Genomic DNA, 20,974 nt, shown 5'->3' with positions numbered 1-20,974 from the left:
CCCTTCTCTCATTTAACACAAGTTAAAAAAAATAGTATTAGAAGTTGTGAAATGTAATATGTGGGAATTATCACGAAGATTACACATATAATGCCAGATTTGAATACTATGTGGCCATTAAGAAAAAGGGCTCTTAAACATATGATAGTTGAAAGTGTGTAAATAGTTTAAGGAAGGACTGAGAGTCACTGAATTGTCTCTGTGTCTCCAGGTTGAACGAGCTCACCAGGTAGCCATGGTCCTGGACCCACAGCTCAAGTTGCGTTCAGTGCCAGCCTACCAGCATGAAGACATCATCTCCCGTGCGTGCGAATTGGCTGCTGAATCCAGAGATGGAGGTATGACAGGTGGTGGTGGTTCAGGTGGTGAAGAAAGGGAGACTGATGGTCCACCAACCCCCAAAATAAGCCGCATAGAGGGAGGAGGAAGCAATGGCAACACCTCAAGGGGGCCGTCCTCATCCTGCACAGTGTCTGGTAATGACGACAGTCAGAGCCAAATCAGACAAGAGATTTTTCAGTACATGGCCGAGCCTCTTCTCCAAGGCACACCTGATCTCTTTCAGTACTGGAGCTCAGCGGTGGGGGAGAAGTTCCCCAGGCTTGCCCGTCTGGCACTGTGGCTCCTCGCTGTGCCTGCTGTGGGCATACGCGGCGAGTGCGTGACTGTGTGCGAGCAGAGCCTGGCTATGAAAAGGAAGCAGCAGGTCACCGCCGAGGAAATGAACAAACTCATTTTCCTCCGCTCTAACATGGGCTAGAAGAAAATCCCTACCAACCCTAATCAACCAAACTTTCACCTCCAACGAATGACTCAAGACTATTATTTATATACTGTAGGTTTAGACCAACTGTAAACTTCAATGTGTATGGACATTAAATACTTCTTGAAACAGATATTTACAGGAAAACTCACATTGTATAGGTTGCAAACACCCATAAAACGGCTTATTACATATTTTATATGGAGAAAGGAGTGTTGTCAAGTACTGTGGACAAAATGTAGGGGTGGAACGTTAACTCTCAAAAGATTGTCTCGTTTGGTACGCCACCCTCGGTATGGGATGCACATGTAAGCAGGATGAGTTTCGGTCTTCTCGTGGCCAGTGATTTGAATTACTCCAGCCTCACAACTAACCTGCTACTAGGCTATAATGCTGTTATTCTCACTGGATGGCAACATTTTCAGGTAAAATCAACTTTCACTGCTTGAAACTAATGTCACAGACCTCTGAAAAGAACCAAACCAGATTAGCAAAGTTGTCAGAGGGATGTAGCAGTAAATACTGTAGCATATACAGTATGTTGTATGAAGTTTTCATTTTCATCGGTCTGTGACAAAAAAAAAAAAAAAATTCAAAAGGTGAATCCTCACTGCCGTCGTACCTCGGACAAGTAAGTGTACTAGGTTTATGATTTACTGTACCACAGTTAATGAGATGTTTAAGCATATTCAGCCACGGTAGATATCTGAGCTTCATCGTTACAGCTGATTTGGTGGTTTGCTTCAGTCGTCTTGAAATGTAGCTGCGGATCATTTGCATGCACTTCACTGCACTGCATGCATTTTTCAACCAGAAGGGTAAAAAAAAACAACTGCTGATTTGACATTAATTCTGATATGATGCCTTCCTTTTTGTTTGTCGCAAACTGTAAACAAGTCATTCAATGATTTTAGCTTTTCTTTAAAAAAAAAAGAATAAATAGATGAACTCTTTATGCTGCTAGATATCCAAGTCAAACTGCCAGGCTTGCACAGAAGGCTGAAATTATTAGGTTAACTTGAATAAAATCTATTTTTCCTCCTATACTAATACTTGTTTACATGCAGAAGGAGGACAGCATTACATTAGAACCTTACACTGATTTCATTTAGCCTTAATATCCCTCAGCTGGATTGAACCAACAAGGATTTAAGACACATGCTGAAAATATAAATCTTATATGATCCTTCAATACTTGATGGAACAACCCAGCTCACATGTGTCAGTAAATATACAACGATAACACCTAGAGGCCATTTTGTTTTAGCTGGATGACAGTTTCCAGTGCTGGTAATTCAGGAATACCACACCACTCTGCTCTGTGAACAGACACACCCACAGCTGTGTCTATAAGATGCATCAACACACCTCTTTTTACATTTCGCTGTGCGTTTCCTCAGATAAACAGCAGTAATGTTTTCAGTCATCAGTTTGGTGAGCTTGTAGGCAAGGATTCATTGATAATTGCATAAATCCTTGTGTGGTTGCCCCACTGTGTGTGTGTATGTGTTTGTTTTCAAAGCTCAAATAGAAAGCCTTTCTATAGAAAAGTTATGATTATTATTTAATTTATTATTCTTTCCTCATTTATAATTCTAATATAAACATCGTCTTCCTCATGTGAGCTACGAGATTCTGTATTTTTTTTAAGGCAATAAGCTTTATCACAGGGCATAGTTTCCGACTTTCACTATCAAAAAAGATTCCTCATGACGCTCCTGCGGTCTATTATTAACAGTAAATTATTTTTCTCTTGTGTGAAATCAAACGGGATTTTCTCAGGAATGAGTGCACCCAAGCCGGCACCGCCACTTTTTCCTCAACGAACCTAAAACACACCAAACTGTGACCTCAATGCCGAGGTTTGTGCTGAACCGTGACTTTTGTGAAACGTTCCACCCCAAATGCAGTTTCGTGCCATTTGCAACAAACGAAGACAAAAAAAAACAAAAAAGGATCACTGAGGGTTCATTGCTTTCTTTCAGGATGAAACAAATTCTGCCAGTACATTCACTAAGTCAACACTTGCATACTAATGAAGTCAAGTTATTTATTTTTTTATGGATTCTAGAATACATTTACCTGAGATAATACCTCCTCAAAAGACTTGGATGAATGGAAGTTATACTGTAAAAATGTGTTTGTTGCCTCTGGTACTAATCAGTCAGATACTAGTTTGTCATCTGTGTTTTTGGGCCTTAAGTCTCTTTCATGCTGTCACCTTAAACCCCTCAGTCAGAGCCAACATCATGCCTTTATATTGCTGTTCAATGGCCTTCGTTTCACCATCTTTTCTAAAGCTTGTACTTTATTTTAATTTTCTTTTATTTGATGTCTTCTCCACTCCTGAAGACTCCAAGGGACTTAATGGCTGATGGTTGGAAACAGTGTCCCCTAGTGGTCAAATGTGGACTTTCTTCTTCTTTTCTTCTTCTTCTTTTTTTATTTTTATTTTTCCAATTGTGGGCAACTGTGGTATTTGACAAGTGCTTTATTCTTATGTTCCCAAGTTTTTACAAAGGTTGGACAGATTGAGCATGCACGCTTTTTAGATTAATCTCTCACTTCAGAAAACAGGTCAGGAATAACTTCAACAATAACACACCAAGCACAAGTATCCTCTGTATAAACGTGTACTGAAATGACTCAGTAGCAGATTAGAAATCACATTTGCAGGTCTTTGTACCATATATATCAGTACTGATGTTGTGACTTAAACATCATTTGGATTTTGGTTATCATAATACTTGTTGTGCAGTTAAGGTATTGTGTTTTTAATGCTAAAGGATGCAGTACTGTTCAATGGTTTGAGGGCTCCACATGAATGAACAGGGAATGTCTCTACCTGCTTGACCAGAGTTGACTGTGTGTTTCTTTTTCTTTTCTTTTTTGGCAGAAGGTATATCACCTACCCGTGACTGAAATGTTTGACACTTAAAACCCTTACCATGTTGTCCAGCTTTAGGCTGCAGTACAACTCAAGGTGCTGCCACATTACACTTCTGCCTAACAACCACTCTCTCAGCCTCTCAGTTGAAGCCTGTGCGGTGAACAAATTGAAGCATCTATTTCCTGTTACTCTGTGATCTGTTTGGATCAGTGTTCATCACCTTTCAACTTTGACCTTGCAGATGGTCAGTCAATAGAAACACTTGACGCACTGTAATTTGAAATGGAGCAGTCACTGTTTCAAGGCTGCGTCACCATCTTGTTTTTAATATCAATACAATATCGCACTGCAACAAGACTGCAAACTGCAGCAACAACCCTCGTGGACTGTTTTCAGTTTGTAGTCGCTGTGATCAGTGTTTATTATCACTCACAATGGAGTCGTGTGACTTCACATCCGTTTTCAGGGCTGAGTGCAGAACAGTTTGATTGAAAACTGATGCGAATGTGACTGTACCTTGTAAGTTGTAAGGGCACAGGACGTAGGAAGTCAGTGCACGCGGCACACGGGAAATTAAAGGGCATCAGAGCAAATGGTGTAGTGAACGGAAATACATATAAGGTCTTAAATTATATTTATGTTTCATAACTACATGATGTTTTTTTTTGTTTTTGTTTTTTTGGAAGACTGTAGCTCTCCTTACCTCCACTAACAGCTTTGATTTAGTGTCTCATGAGTGTTTTTTTCTTTTAATGTTTTTTTTTTTTCCATTTAGGTTCTCAGAAGGAATTATTATCATGTCTGGGTTGACTTTATTATCCAACATTTTAACACAATATGTCTGTTTTCCCTCAGTCTCTGTAAGACTTGGGGAGAACGGTTTGATTCAGTGTCACCCAGACATCACTGCATTGTGATAATTTGCATTCCTGAAATCAATATGTATACTGCTGTTTTCAAACTGATTTATGTTACACATTTATATTTTGGTAGAAAAAGAAACAGAAAATTGCTGTAAATTATATTTTAAATTTAATTTTTTAAGTACCAATCCAATGTTTTACCTCAGTACTTGGAAGGTAATGTTGTAATTTAGTGATTGGAAATCAGCTGCGCATACAAAAAATTAGCTTTGGTCAAAGAAGTAGTCGAAATACTGTACATTGGTTTGCGGCTTGGCAGTGATCCTAGATTGAACTGATGAAGGGATTTTTCTTACAGTTTTTAAATAAGTATTTTAAATAGAATATGCTCTGGGACAAAATGCCATTGTTGACGTAATGATGTCAACTTAATTTTACTTAGAAATAGCATTGTTTTTGTTGATTAAATGAGAATTATATCTAAGATATGCATGCTTTTAATAAGAGTACTGATATATAAAGTTATAAGCCAGTGTTTTTCATCAGATGAAAGTGAATCATGTTGGCTCTGTAGATGATACCTTAAGACGCTCGTCAAGAGTGAGTGAGAGAGAGAGAGAGAGAGAGGCGACCCCCACTCTGAATTTGAACCTGTTCAAGGTGGGAGTAGCGATGCTGATCATGGGTCGGTGTTTCTGGGCTGACATCATCCATTTTCAGAGGATGTATTATGTAAATAGAAGAGAACTGCTGTTTTTATGCCACAAGGGGGCGCCTTCATTTCAGAGATACAGTAGGGAGCACCAATAACATTATACCTCTTTTTTCTACAGTAGCATTTCAAAAGGTTTTGATATGATAGAAAACTCAACTTAGATACTGTTATTAGCAAACTGAAATCAGCTGTAAGTTTTATTTTGTTTCAGGATTTTAACTTATTCAGATAATAAAAGTTCACTTGTAAAATATGGTATAAGGATGCTAAGATGGAGGTCTGTTTTAACTATGGATTATAGTCTGTATTATCAATTCAGGTTAAGAAATTAGTGTTGCTTTCATCCTCTTTTACAGGCATTTCTTCCTTTTATACTCTGCTAAAATGCAAAAAATGTGTTTGATTCTATTAATTTTGTCTTTTTTATCGCACTTTGGCAGCAGATTCCTGTGTAGATTCAGATCTAAGTTGTCTTATTAGTAAGCCTAATTTATACTTTTGTAGCAACACTATTTTTATATAATGGCAAAGAAAGGGTTCAGTGTCTTTTTTCTTTTCTTTTTTTTTCCTGTGTCATATATGGCAGCGCTGTTCAGTGTTTCTTGAAAACATTACCCACTGTAGTATGTGATGTGTGAATAAACTCCAAATCTGTGTCAAACTGTTGCGTACATGCAAGACGAATGGTAGCTGTCTGTGTATATGTGTGTGTCCAGAAAGGGAGGACGCTGAAGAAACCTGGAAAGTATTTTAATGCCATGAAGTCCTGTTTTATCCCTGTTATTATACGTATTCAACAGTTAGAGTTGAAGCTTTCGCTCTTCCTCTTCAGTCAAGGGGTTGATGTAAAATGTTTAGAAAAACAGCTTCTGTATATATGAATCGTGAGAACTTGATAAGATATTTGAATACCTTTCTGTAAAATGACGCTGGCTGCTTATTTTCAGTATGAATGAGGACTCCCACCTAGAGAGAAATAAAGCAGAGGGAGAGCCGGAGGGCCTCAAACACATGTAGAGGGGAAAGAGGCCTTATATAAGGGGAGAGCGATTGAAGACTCACACATGGGGAGTGAATATACAGAGGCTGCTTAGAGGTGCGTGCAAGGGTTCCCCAGGGGCTACGGATAGGGCAAAAGAGCGAGGGAGTGAGACAGAAGGAGGGAAAGAGAGAGCAAGTGTTCATCACAGCCTGCTGTCTCTCTTCCTCCTCTCACACCCGGGTCAGCCGGCCCCCAAGGTGCAACAGTCTGCAGCCATGCAGAAACACCCACACTCTTGTCTCCTCCGCTGCTCCCAACTCCAAGAGCTGCCTATCAAAGCCTAATTTGCAGCACATGCGTCCAAGTTTGCCTCCCCCACCCTTCCTCCACTGCCCCAGCAACCCCCCCACCCACCACACACACACACACACACACACACACACACACACACACACACACACACACACACACACACACCAACCACCTCCCTCCCTCCACACCCTGCTGCCGAAGGTGATGTTTTTCCACAAGCTATTACTATAGTGAGATGCTAAGTTTGTTTTTGCTGTTGGCACGGAGTATTTGCGAGCTGTGCCTCATTTTCAGTCATTTAGGGAAGCAAAGTGTGGGGAAAACAACCCACCCACTGCACAATTGCTTCCGTTTCGTTCTGGGTTACAGATCCCTACAGTTGCAGATCAGCGGTTTCTCAGAGAAAGAGTTTGTGAGGCTGCTCTGCAACCGGCGAGCACACACTCGAATCATCAAAAACACAACCTGTAGATTTTCTCTGTATGCCAGTTGTATAGCTTCCAAAATTATGGATTTGGACTTTTGCATTGGGGCTGTGACGAAGGCAGCAGCAGCTGAATGTGAAGGGGTTTCCCTGTGTGTGTCAGCATACAGCCACTAGGTGGCAGTATCTGATTCTTTATCAGTTGGAATAATGGCATCACCTGTGCTTTATAATGACTCCACAACAGCAACACTGCAAAGTAAGACCTCCGAAATGACCAAACAACCAAAATAAAACATTCAGGAAGTCTGGTTTATGATAAACTGCACAAATGTTGCTTTAACTGTGCTCACTGCTCAAATGGAAACACAAGGCCAGGTTAGGCAGTTCAGATTGAGGACAGACTCTTTCAGAACATGGGAGATCAAGATGTTTTGGGACAAACTGTGACTTTCAACTTAACAACTAGATATCCACCCAAGAAATTGCCTCAATTTAGCCCCTGTGCTTGTGCGTATAAAGTATCTAAACTCTACCTAACATATATTGTTTGTGTTGTTAGATGAATGTAACCCATTCCTCTACATATGGAGTAATTTGTTGTTCTTGTACTTGGGGTTTTGCATGCCATTTTGGACCCCAGGCTACATGAGGAAATGCCCTGACAGGAGGAAAACATGTAAACACTTCAAAAAGTGGACAGTGAGTCAAGTTTATAGCTGTGAGTCAATGAGCTACTATGCATGACTGTGCCCACATCCCCTCATGTTGAACATTTGCGAGACTCTACTTAAATGTGTTATTTGCCGGTGTTGATGTTGAGCTTTTTCACAATGACCCACTGAAAAAAAAAAAAAAATCAGCCTCTGAAGCTGATAGTTTTGCTCTACCAGTAAAGCACATGTAGCCGTCCAACTGCATTTACAGCGACAGAGAAAGTTCTGTAGACTTCCCTTTGCCCTTGGCTGTTACACAACTAAAAGGGGCGTCCAGGTTTCGTTTTCCAAGCCCAAATCAGGCGGCGCCATGCAGCTTTACTCCCACCTCTGGCATTGACAAGGTTGGCACCTTCAACCCTGCCCAACCAATGGCCATCACAGCTGTCCCAACTTGTCTGCTCAGTGAGCATTGGAGGGACAGGGGAAGGACAGGCGGAAGGAAGTGTTCTCATCCTCCTCTCCTTGTCCTGTATGGAGGACCCGGTGGCACCGGCACTGTAGTTTCTCCTGCTCAGCAGGTGCTGACTTTTATCGGTAGTGACATGAATGTACAGAACTGCCAGGGCGCATCCACCCAGTTGATGTCAGGTGTCGTTCCCGCTAACACTCCACCTAGCCCCTGACCTCACAGGCACCCGGTGCGCCTGTCGGTTCGCCTGCCTGCTCTGCTCCCTCTGCACACCTGCGCAGCCACACACATACTCACGCACATCACACACTGACTCATATTGAAGACTTATTTTCCCACAGTAGGCCCAAAACACTGAGTTTGTGTCCTCTCATGCACTCCTTAGAGTTGCGTTGTCTCATAAGATTCAATGTGATAACAACCACACCATGATGCCTTCACTTGCTCAAATAATACATCCAGGTGTTTATTTCTTGTTGTTTTTAAAATCCCCATGTGCACTATCCCACAGGTGCTGGCTATTTCCTCCCTGAAACAAAGAGCATACAGTCTGTGCAGCTCATGATGAGGAATTTCACTGCCCATTACAGTAGGCAGAGCAGCATTTAAATATTTCATATCTAAGTCAGAGTTATGAGATGACGCTGAAGTGTGAAAATATGATGTTTGACTCTTGGCTTGAGCAAGGCAAGTGTGGTCACTGTGAAAAAGGAGGTCAAGGTTAAATTTGCTCTGTGGATATAAATAGCTCTTCAGTGATGTCCCCCTGATCTCACCGTTATTATTTATTAATCGTTGCCATGATCTGGGGAGCACATCCAGCTTCACCATGCAGTTTCAGACAGCTGAAGACAATGACAAGAGAAGGACGAACATCTAACCTTTTGGCTTTAGTGAACAGGCCCATATTGTTTAGTATGGAGACGTCTTTGCCCTTTTGTTAAACTGCCTGATTCAGGATTGCTGACGCTGGTCTTTACAACCATTGTTACTGCCAGGGTATCTCAGGGCTTGTGTTCCCGACATGACTCTGCCTTTTGTTAAGTTTTTTTTTTTTTTTTTTCCCCCCATTGACATAATTTCTCTATTCCGCAATTAATTTTCACCACAAGAACCTGAAGTTTGACAAGTAACATTGCGCACACCAACAAAATTGTGTTATTTGGCTGGGAAATGATTCTAGATGTCAGAAGTTGAAAATAATCAACTCCTCTCTCTTGGCTCATTATACAATCTGTTCCTTCTGTTGCCTCTGTTTTGTCCCATCTCTACAGAGCCTGCACAGTCTTCAGCTGCTCAGTCAGTTCACCGTTCTCTGCACCTTTCAAACTTCTTTGCCTGCACACATGAGTTCTAAGATGCAATCCCTGGGGCTGCATTGATAGCCTGCTAAGCTAAAACACATACTGTACCACGTCGGCTACTTGTAACATGGTGAACTCTCCTTCCTGTTTCAGCAATACAACATGTCCCATGCTGCGTGCTTACGTCAAATTTGAAATAAGGTTTTTTAAAATAATGTACTCACATCTGTTTGGGCACTTATATATTCACTGGACTCTCCCCTGCACTGGGCTAAGACATTGTCCAGCACTTCCCCCCCGATAGACTGATTTTATTTTATTTGTTAACCTCTGCACAGAGCCAGGTTAGCTGTTCATGTCTGCTTCCAGGCTTTATGCTAAGCTAAGCTAACTGTCTCTCATTGTGCATAACAATGACATCACTATTCTCATCTATCAAATGATGCTTTTACTGCCTGTGTTAACTGAACTTTCAGGGTTTTGTGATGCACATTTAATTAATTCCTTTAGTATTAAACCAGGTTGATTTCCTTCTTCGTATTTGATATGAATAAATTTGGGCAAAAAAAAAAAAATCTTAATCAAAATTGAACATTTTTCAAAAAAAAAATTCTGTTTGGAGCGAGATGGAGTTGGCTGATTTTTTTCTTTAAATTAAATGATTTGACCTGAGGGTAAAACATAGGTGAGGTAGTTCCTGCTCCTGATAGTTCATGTGCCATCACTTAAGTATATTGTTCTTCCTGACTTCAGAGCATTCAAATAGTATTACCAAGCTTTTAAATCTGTTTTATTGCTGCATGTCGCTTCTATGTTGTTAGGATATTGCCCATAGTTTTAACAGAATGATCTTTTACCACAGAACACCCCAGGCACAGCTTGCCCTGTATGTTTGGCTCTGAGCCAACTAGTGTCATGTGAGGCGCCACTCTGGAGCTGAGGTACAGAAAGTATGTTTTTAATGATTTAGCATTGAGTGCCTTTCTGTTCTATATTCCATCATTTCATTTCCATGATTTGTAACTACTTGGTGGCTGGAATTATTCCTTAGGGAGAATAATTCCTTGGCACAGAAGCAGACACTCAATTGAAAATACACAGTGGGCAATTTTAATTTGAGAGGATACTGAAAAATGACCCATTTATTAAGCCTGTTTGATAATCAAAGCTAATGGATCATTTCAATTTTCTTAACTCTGCAATTGCTAAAAGGAAATGAGGAGAGGTTGCTTGTGTCTTGTAATTTGGATATGAAATCAGATGATTTATAATCAAATGGAGGTATGCTTTTGTAATCCTGAAGCTTAATTGATTTTTTTTTGTAAAAAGCAGCTTTTTTCCACTGTAACGACTTGAGACGAATATGCACTTCCACAAATATTAACATTTTTTTTAGAATTATTACTACCACTAAAGATCGAGTTGGCAGAGTGAATATGGTGCGTGTTGCTGCCATAAGGAAATGATCACTATGCAGCCAGAGATGATCTCCCACAAGGTGTCTCAGATCTGGAGCAAACACAGAGGGACCCAAGGGCATTACAGGTGCATCATGATGACGCACACCACTCATCAATGTCCTAGTCCTTGACAATGTCATTCCAAACTGAGAAAAAAAGCAGCTTTCTGGGATCTGTTCAGCGAGGCAGGCTTGTTTACATTCTCCCTTTTCTTACTCCTCCTAATTCTTTCTGGCGTTCATTTTCCTCTCGCTCCTTTGTTTTGACGGAAGCTGGTGCCTTATTGGTGGAAGCGAAAAGACAAGTTGATTGATCAGGCCAAGGGGTATTGATCAAGCTGATCCTCCACCATGACCCTTGACCTTCTGATTGACAGCAGCCCCTATAATGAGGCCTCAGAACAGAGACCGTGGGATAGGGGGTTTTGCGAAGGGCATCTGTGGGGGAAAAAGAAACCCAAGGGGATGGGTAGCGTACACACACACACACACACACACACACACGCAGCCCAGCTCAATCAACTTGGTGCCATTGTTACATTGCAGTGCCCTCGATAACCCCAATTTGCATAATCGGCTTTTGCATTGTTTGGCCTAGACACATTAAGGTACGGCATTGCATTGTTGACTGCAAATCAGCACGTGCCCATTGTTTGCTCATCTCGATGTAGTGTTGTGCATTGTTTACTTATGCTGCAGCATGTGTTTTTCTGCTTACTGACTTTAGCATCACACTAAACGCATTAAAGTCCCTTTCCCAGCAAGACTGGAATATGCATTACATCTTGTGTGACCACAATGCATCTACAAAAACCACAGCGTTGTTTACGTACACCATAAAGCACTTTGATTATTTGCGACACACCCAAAGAACATAAGGTATTTATGTTCTTTGTAAAGTCCACAACATTTTGTTAATGTTGTTTACTGAACACATTCTACACATTCCTGCCATTTTTCTTGGTTATAGTGGGGTAAGGGTGACTACACCTCTAATGTGACACACTTGTACCTTGGTTTTAACCTCATAGACTAATATATTAGTCAGTCTAATGGAAGTTGGGACAGGGGTAAAGTTGCAGACCCCCCCCCCCCCCCCCCCCAGAAACTAACCGCATGTACAATTCATTCAAATACAATCATACAGGTAAACACTGATGTACGAGCATGCACTTGCACACACTTACACAGTACAGAGCTGTGACGCAGGCTCACCCTCATGAATCAATTGCTTTATGAGCGTTTGTCACATCGTTTTTCTTTTATTGTTCAGATAAGTGTAAATATCGTTTTGCCGATGAAATGCTCAACCTCAAAGATATTGAGCAACGAGCCTTGGTTGTATTAATGAAAGGGAAACTTTAATAGGCGTGAAGCTTTTAGATGTGCTTACAATGGATTCTTGAGAGAATGTTGACTTTGTTAACAGGCACTTTAGTTGGGTTTGTCCAGTGTTTGCCATATACGTATTTAAAATGGATGCTGTGTGTGATGTGGTGGCCTCCTGTCTCCACGCTGCAGGTGTTTTGTTTGGGTGAAAGGGTTTGTGTAGAAACTAGCCCACACTGCAGCATTACCTCCACTTTGAAACCACTTGAGCGGTGATTTACAGTTGTTATCTATATCTTGAGGTTTTCTCTCCTTGGTGTTTTACAGTGTTGCTGCGCTGCTCTGTGGTCGCTGCTGTCAAATATGATTCATCCTTCAACAGCCACTGTGTAGTAGCCTCATGCAGTCAGCCTGCAAGTGCACCATTTCTGAATGGTGCAATTCATTTCATATCACGCATACAAAGTCTTTCCTGTTGTCATTATGGATTTGTAATAACTTTGTTTGGTTGTGGCCATGTTTGGTAGCTTTAAGATTCCATCCCATACATTTACATGGCAGCGCAAAGAGGTATTGATGAGAAAGTTGATGTGGCAAATGTGTTAGCTTGCTCATTCACTGAGCAGATGCAGGGCACAGTTAGCTTAGTTAGCTCAAGTTCAGTATTCACTCCTTTTAGCTCAGCTTTCCTCTCTACCAGGCTGAAGGTAAATGGCCTTTTAGTTTCTAATGCTATATACTAAGCTCATAAGCTAGTTGCCAGCTTTGTCGTCAGTTGTTTGGTGCTGGTTCTGTACTTTTCAGAGCATTTATCAGATGAAATTATAGGGCTTGGGGAAACTGTGAAGTTGGATGCCACAACAAACAACATTTTCCACACGGCATGCAGTCATTTGAACCATTGCTAATGAATACATTCAACTATAGCAGCACCAAAGTTACAACAAGTTACTCTTGAAGTATTTTCAGATTTAAAGTATTTGATTAAGATTGGGATAAGGCTTTGGGTCATGTTAAACTTACATTAATGTTTAAAAAAAAGTAATTCTGTGGTTAAATTATCAAATTTGAGTGCATATCTGCGGGAAACAATTACTTTCCTTTCTGCACAATTACGTGCAATTTTCCCATGGAACTAGGTTCCCTAATTAGCCTAAATCAGGCCTGTGTAGGTCCCCACTTGCCTGTAGAGTAGGTGTTGAAAGGACTTACGGTGCTTTGATCTACAACTCTACAAATGCCAAAAGGGATGAGATACGCTTGAAATAGGGACTTCTTATGGGTGTATTTCAAGTAAGTAAAGGAAGGAAAGTTTGAGTTTCACCTCAGTAAGGTCAGTGTGCGAATGTAACACTGAAAAGTCAGTAGTGACGTACTGACAGTGGGTGTTGCATGAATCTGGTCTTGGCACTCTTTTCCTCAAATCTTTCGTTGCCCTAAAGCAAGCTTCCTGGTCACCCTACATGTTTTTAATAAGGCCGAGCCATTTTTCTTCCAATGGGCCATATCCCATTCACCTTACCAGACATTTTTCCATTCTTCCTCACCCAAATGGATCTACTACCTTCAGAAGTTCCAGAAATATTCCAAGAAATGATTTTTTTCCTTATTTCTTTCTTGGAAAGCATTCAGTTTCAGCCATCAATTGGTGAACTAGAGGCCTGTGCCAAATTGTTGTCAGTCCTGGGGGCTTGATGCCTCAACCTGGTTAATACCACTGCAGAAACCACTCTACTTTGTGTTTTTATGGACAAGCGTCACTGCAACTGTATTTCAAGTAGGCCGGCTAATGAGCTTTTTAACCATCTCCATATGGACGTGCTCTAATGTCTAGACGGAGGGGCAGTAGTGGTGGCAAGCAGTGGTGTGCTGACTGCGCCGTACTCTGTACCCCTGCGCACATAATTCCTCCCCACAAGCAGTAGAGTTAAACGAAGGGCAAGCCTTGGTTGCCGTTGGGGAGCCATAATGGGTTACCGCACGGCACACAACAGCGGCTTAAATCCAGGATGTTGGATGATGAGGAACACACTGCTCATGCACATTTACATATGTAGAAAATGGGAGCTTCTTATTCAACTGAATATCTAGTTTTTGCTCTAGATATTAGATAAAATAACATGAATACTGGATCTATCTCATCGTGAGTGTATAAATATTAACATACAAGGACACAATTCAATTTTAAAGCGGAAGTAAGCGATCCGGTCATTTTGGCTAACTTCTTGTCAGCAGATGGAGTTAGCAGTCCCCGCCCTCGTCCCTATGTCACCACATTCACGCGCATCCCTTGGCTGCACACACAGAGAGGACCGCCCCTTTATGCCGTTCTCTCTCCTCATTGGATAAAGCTTGTAGGATACAAGGAAAGTTTTCTCCTCGGCTTACAGCAGAGCAGAGTGACTGACAGACCCGTGTTTCAGACCAAACACTCTATAAAAGTGATTGCCGTCGGAAGATATAACTATTTAAGACTTATATTAACACAAAAATTCCGCTTACTTCTGCTTTAAGTCGCTGTTCTGACTTACTTAACGTCTATAGCTGCTTGACATCCACTGGTTGTAAACTTTAATAACCTCCATCTTACTCAATGAATTTTATTGAGTTACCTAAAAACACTGGTTTTAGCACTATTCTAAAACCAGTGTTTTAAAATTCATACGTATGGATGAATTTGACAAAAACTTTATCCTGGCTCAGGAAAGTATATATTTTTGAACATGGCAGGCTTGCACTGCCGATTGAATGGGAAATTGCTTATTTGAAAACAATGATGTGTGATATTTTATGTGCTAAAGCTTTCAAAAACGTGAACAATGCATTTCCATTTGGTGTTAACAGTCAAAGACCAACTTTTTGCCACCTCCAACTACCTCTTTATGCCCATATTTACTTCATAAAAGCACAGAGGTCTGACAACATGAAAAGAAAAGACATGTCATTGCTAACACCTGTGTTGCCCAGGCAGCAACACTTCAACACAACATAAGTGAGCTCAGAGAAAGTAGGCAGCTACAGAATTCAGCTTTGCCAGCTGAGGCCGAGCAAAGTATATCAGTGGCCAAGTTTGTCAAACCAATCTCCACATTCAACCACACAGCTTACCAGACGGTGTCGGTATTTCATTGCCAACAAACCATTTAACTAAAATGGAGGAGGAGTAAAAGATTTTCACGTTTTTTTCTTTGGTTATATTCCTTTGGCGTTATTGAGTGAGCAGCAAATATTTAGTCAATGATGTGAAAATGTAAGTAGATGAAAACTTGTAAAATTAAATCCATCCATGTTTCTTTTGTTTTAGTTGGGGTGATGAAGAAACTACAACATGGATGGGACTCTTTACCGACTGGAAGGTAAGCATATGTTACCTTGATTAGCCTTCAGAGGAGAATCATATAACAGTTAACTATACTGTTGGGTTGTGGGTGGCAGTACCTACACACAGAGGTATTACACTATGACTTGAAACTACCAAGTAATATTGACAAGGACTGGTTGATTTATGGATCTTCAAATGTTTTTATTTTTCATTCACCCCAAACTGTTTCAGCCCACAACTGGGATCTGTGATTTGACAGCAGAAATCTGCCTTGATGGTGTAAACAAATGGACAGATGTATTTGGAGCAAGAAAGACAGGATTCTCTAAGGTAAGACAAGTGCGAGGTAGAGATACAACATAGTCACATCCTGTCTTCCTCTTACTTTCTGCTGCTCTACAGCTGGAAGCTATAACTAATTAATGATGTAGCACTTGGATAAGGGAAGATAAAGGAGCAGACTGGATGGTTGGGCGGGATAAAGATGGCATATGTATACAGGTTATACTGTACAGTATATGAAAGAATACAATGTAATACATCATTGCACAGTGGACAAATGCACTTAGGAGAGATGATTAAATTACAGATATAAAACTAGGACACCACCATATGCTTGAGTTAACTTCTCTGTGTTTGATGTGATCCAAAATGGTCTATAGCTCACACTTGATAATTCAATTTACTGAAAATAATTCATGTAAATAAAACTAATTCACTTCAGAAATTCAGATGGAATAAGATGAAATAATTGACATTTCAGTTTTAATATATAAACTATGACACAATTTTACACATCATTCCAGGAAGTCATTTTGACTGCTCTCTGCTGTGGAAGTTATGCCAAAACTCTGATTACGTTTCGGTTGTCAAACCGTAACACAACAGCAGTCTCTATTTTCAGTGTCCATATATAGTATGCCACTGTCCAGCTGAACTGGGTGCCCTTCCATGCTAAGCGCATATAAATGACAGCTGTCATAAGCATTAGAAAAGATTAAACACGATTTACGGGAATGTATACATTTTCTGTAATCTTTGCTATACTCTGTTTAAAAGTAACAAACACCTCTATCTCTGTTTGCATATCTCTGATTGGTCAGTGCTTTCTCTTTCTCTTTTTAATCAGAAATGGCCCACCAGTTTTCATGGAACCACTGAAAATTCAACGTAGTATGAGTTTGTAGGTAGCACAGGATTATACTCTTAAGGGCTCTAATGGGTATTCTGTAACGGCATTATATTTAGAGAGAGCAACTGCCTTACAAGGTTCTGGCCACTATGGAATCCTATTGTCACTGAAGCTTTGCATAAATGCTTTTATTTTCTCTGAACTATTCAGAATTTCTCACATATTTATTGTAAACCTAATCTGCATTATTCTTTAATGTGTTAACATTGTTGACACTGATGTATATCATTTTATTCTAAAAGATCATCCACCCACATAAAAAAAACTGAGGCAAGAGCATTTAGGTTTGCACTTTAGAACAACCACAGTCCCAGATTAATCTGGGTGCATTAATGGATTATAGGACAATGTTTTTTTCCTATTTGACTCGCGCTGCTCCACAGTCACTCGGATGACATAGTGGGATTATTCTACAATACTGCGACCACTTTTCTCTAAACAGGGGTGATGTGGAGCTAGCAGAGGCTGCATCGTCAAGGGAGCACAGTGTAGCCAGGGATAAAGTTCGACCGAAATTACGATCTACATGTCGTCAGATGATCATTATCTATTTTCTTTTCTTAACACATTATAATTGATGAAAACAGAATATAAAAAAAGAACAAAAAAGACATATTAACACATATTTTTTGCTCCATTACTATTACCATTACCATTACTATCATACTGTGCTTGATGCTTGTGACACATGCTTTTTTTTTTTTCACCCATGTCACCAAGCAGCTTCTTTTAGACCGCACAGATACAATCTCCCTGGAACAGAAGTGGGTGTGAAGAGAAGGGGGTAAAAAGAAAACAGAATAAAAATTTTGCATGCATTCAGATGGTGGATGTGGATAATCTTAACAGTGCCACTTACTGATATACAACACTTTATCATCTTCTCAACTGCAGTTAAATATAAGGGCTTTCATTTGACATACTAGGATAGATGTCTGGACTGGGCATTGTGCGACACAAAGGTCAGATGTGATTCAAGTAATTGGGAGTCTCTTGCATTTAAAAAAAAAATGACATTATAATTATTCCATCAAGCCTCCATGTGCCATTATATGCACAACCTGTTTTTTCTTCCCTGATTCAACGTGATGAACCAAGGTTGGGGTTTGCTGACCCCTGGCTGATCATAACATTGTGCTTTTATGAAAGCAACGTGGCAGGTTCTACTTTATGGACTGACTCAGATTTGCTGTGGGATTTGCAGAATAGCACAGGAGCTCTGTGACATGAACCATCACAGATCACTGGGTTAAGATGGGATGTTGTTCTTCCTGGACCATTAAATCCAGGAATAACTGGGAATCAGCCTGTTTTTTTTTTTTAAAAGGAGAGGAGAGATATTGTGACGCTGTGTTTACCGGCAAATGACAGAGCCAGGAAAACACACAGTTTGAACTTTGTGTGTGTTGATTGGTCCGTGCCCTGAAGCCTAAAGGTCTGGAAAGTGGGTGCAAGAATATAATAAAACAATTCGACTCAATCTCCTTGCATAACAGAGGGATGGAGAATGACCTTTATGTGAGCGTGTTTCAGGTTTTTTTTTTTCTTTTTTGTCCTTCCAGCTTGTACATAGTGTACCAACCTGGAAGGATGCTGACTCTGAGACATTAGGTCATCTATTCTATCTTCAGCACTCATGTACCTTTACAGAGAGAGAGTGACAGTCTGATCTTAGGTGACAAAGTGAAGAATGGAATTACAGGACTGGAAAAGTCTTTCGCCTTCCGTCATGATACTTTGGCACCTTGAAGGGGTTGTATTTTCATTTTATGTCAGTGTCAACTCCTGATATCAGGTATATATTTTTATATGTATGTATGTGTATATATATATAAATACAGGCCAGTTGAACATAGTGTACATTTTACCACACCAAAACAGGTAGTCTCTTGGGAATCAGGGGTCTTTGAGACCAGCACCCAAACAAACACCTCCAGGGAGACGACGTCCACGTTGCCACACAACCAGATCTGAAAGCCTCAGCCATGTGAAGGTTCAGGCGCATGGAGTTATCCAACTGTCTCCTTTGACAAGATTTAAATTTGTGATCCTTGTAAAAACTTGCGCTTACAGAAACTTTCAAGGTCAAACACCTTTCAATATGCCACCTCCTCCACCTCCACTCACTACACAAAAGGAAATATGCGACCTAAAGTCGCAACAGCATATGAAGAAGAGAGCAAATATTTAATGTTTGTCCTCTCTGGCCTTTATAGTAGGGGGCAAGTTTGGCTGTCTAAACACACATTTACGACAAACAACCGTGGGAGAACAGAGGAGGAAACACTGACATCCCAGCCGACTGTTCCTAATGAACAGCCGTCGGAGGTCTAAAGTCACTCTGCTTTTGTGTGTCGGAATATTGTCGGAGTAACAGTAACATTAACCAAAGGATTGTTATCATTTCACTCTGCAAGTTGAGACTCACGGAGGTCTTTGTCAATGGTCTCAAGGGCTTACAAACCTTAGCAGAGAGTGTGGTTTTGAAATTCACATCCATCTAAAGCGACATGTCAGTAAACATTAGGATGTGTGAGTCAACCTGAAACATACAAATCCCTTACATTTTTCTTTTGTTCAGATCCCTTTGAATAAATTCCTGCAGTGCTGTTGGTAACTTGGGATAAACTGAGATTGGAGTTGACTGAGATTTTACCTATAAGGCTAAACTACTTACTGCCATTAAAACCTGTGACTCTTAAACTTAAAAAAATAGAGGATATATGATCCATTAAATGAAGTAAAGAAGGGACAAGAGCTGCTTTGTCTTTGTAGTTGTGCCATTCCATTTTTTAATTTTAAAAAGACATTAATGGGAAACATTGACAGGAAGAGTTAGAATACATCAGACTTTGCCAATGTTAAAACTGAGGACCCCCCCCCCCCAAAAAAAAGAAAAGTCAGTAAGGAGTACAATACTTTTTTCCACATGGTATTTTTTTTATTTTTTTTTATTTAGATTTTTCATTTTATTTTGAAGCTTGTAAATATCTATCTCTCGATGGTTTTAAAACTTCACAATAAAAGCTTTGATCCCAAAATAAAACCTGGCACAACCTAAACTCCGTTTAAATCAGTGACTTTATAAGAAACAGCCCTTTAAACAAGCTTCCGTGTTTATCATGACGCATGTGAGAGAGAAAACCTCTGACTGAGAATTACATTAACTTTAAATCAGAGCTGTTCTTGTGGGGGATGGCGGGGGGGGTTCAAACAGGACACCACGGACCGGAGAGATTCCTGTATCTCCTCAGTCTTGTTGGTTCTGCTCCTGTGTTGTGGACTTGGTGGAAGCGTTGGATTGTTTAAATTGTAACCGCTAGAGGGATACATATACGCCTTCCAAACTCCGTAAACACCATCCCATCACTATGTGCCATAGAGAGAATTACCGTCAGTGAGAGTTGCCTACCTGTGTGACTTCCCACTTTGAAAAAAAAAAGAGAGAGAGACCCACAGCCCCGGAACATTTGAAACATGAGTTGTTCTTAAAAAGACTTAGAGGGAAACTGCCTCTAAAGCGGACGACGAGCTCCGACTCCTCCAAGTGTATCTGCTTCAGGCAATCAATGAGGACCGCGATGCTTACTTCTGCAGCTCTCTGTCCCTCTTTCTCTCTTTCGCCTCACCAGATATTATAGTGCATTTCAACTTTTGTACAAGGCACACAGCAAAAGGGAAGTTTGGATTCAATTTTTGATCACAATTTACCTCTTGTTTCCTTTAATAAATATGAGAGGTCGGTTTGTTGTCACTTTTCTTTGGAATTTAATATGTGCCATTTCTTATGCTGTTTTACGGGTAGGATAAGGAAACAACAAAAAGGTGTGACAGGAGCTTGGCGGACAACTGTGGATTTCTGCGAGTAACTCCTACCGTCCAAAGGGGATGAGGGGGGCATCGGCCGGACCCCCCTCTTGATTGATTACTTATTAGTCATCCCTTTGGCTAAATGGGACCCATTGAAAAGGCACCGTGGAACACATACATGAATCAAATATTCCTGTGTCCCCTGAATGTCTCCAGAGTAGTTTTGCTTAAGAGAGGGGGTCGTGGCTTAGCATTATAAAGAGGGAAAAACAGCATAGCTTTATGGGTTTATTTAGACAGTTTCTACGGTTTGACATTCTACCGCTGTAAAAAGAGAGAGGAAAAAAACTCGAGAGGATTCCAAAGAGGAGAACATTTGTGGACATACATATTTTTCTAGTAATTCCGTTGTTTCTTTTATTTTTATTTTTTATTTTTTCTCTTATTTTAAATATTTTTTGGCCATTTCCTCTCCCGAAAA

The 20,974-nt window shown here is 40.4% G+C and overlaps 1 protein-coding gene across 4 annotated transcripts in view; it reads left to right on the top strand.

The window, feature by feature from the left end:
• Positions 1-5,886, top strand: part of znf618 (zinc finger protein 618) — a 33,183-nt gene extending 27,297 nt beyond the window's left edge. For all 4 annotated transcript variants that reach the window (XM_083983086.1, XM_083983088.1, XM_083983087.1 and 1 more), the window contains one exon: positions 212-5,886. In XM_083983086.1, the coding sequence (XP_083839212.1) occupies positions 212-760 (549 nt within the window). In that variant the 3' untranslated portion in view covers positions 761-5,886. The remainder of the gene's footprint in view (positions 1-211) is intronic.
• The last annotated feature ends 15,088 nt before the right edge of the window (positions 5,887-20,974 follow it).

The sequence above is a fragment of the Trachurus trachurus genome (assembly GCF_905171665.1).
Source record: "Trachurus trachurus genome assembly, chromosome: 12".
NCBI classification, from domain to species: Eukaryota; Metazoa; Chordata; class Actinopteri; order Carangiformes; family Carangidae; genus Trachurus; species Trachurus trachurus.
The sequence above is the reverse complement of the archived record's forward strand: the minus strand, read 5'-3'. Positions and strand labels throughout refer to the sequence as shown.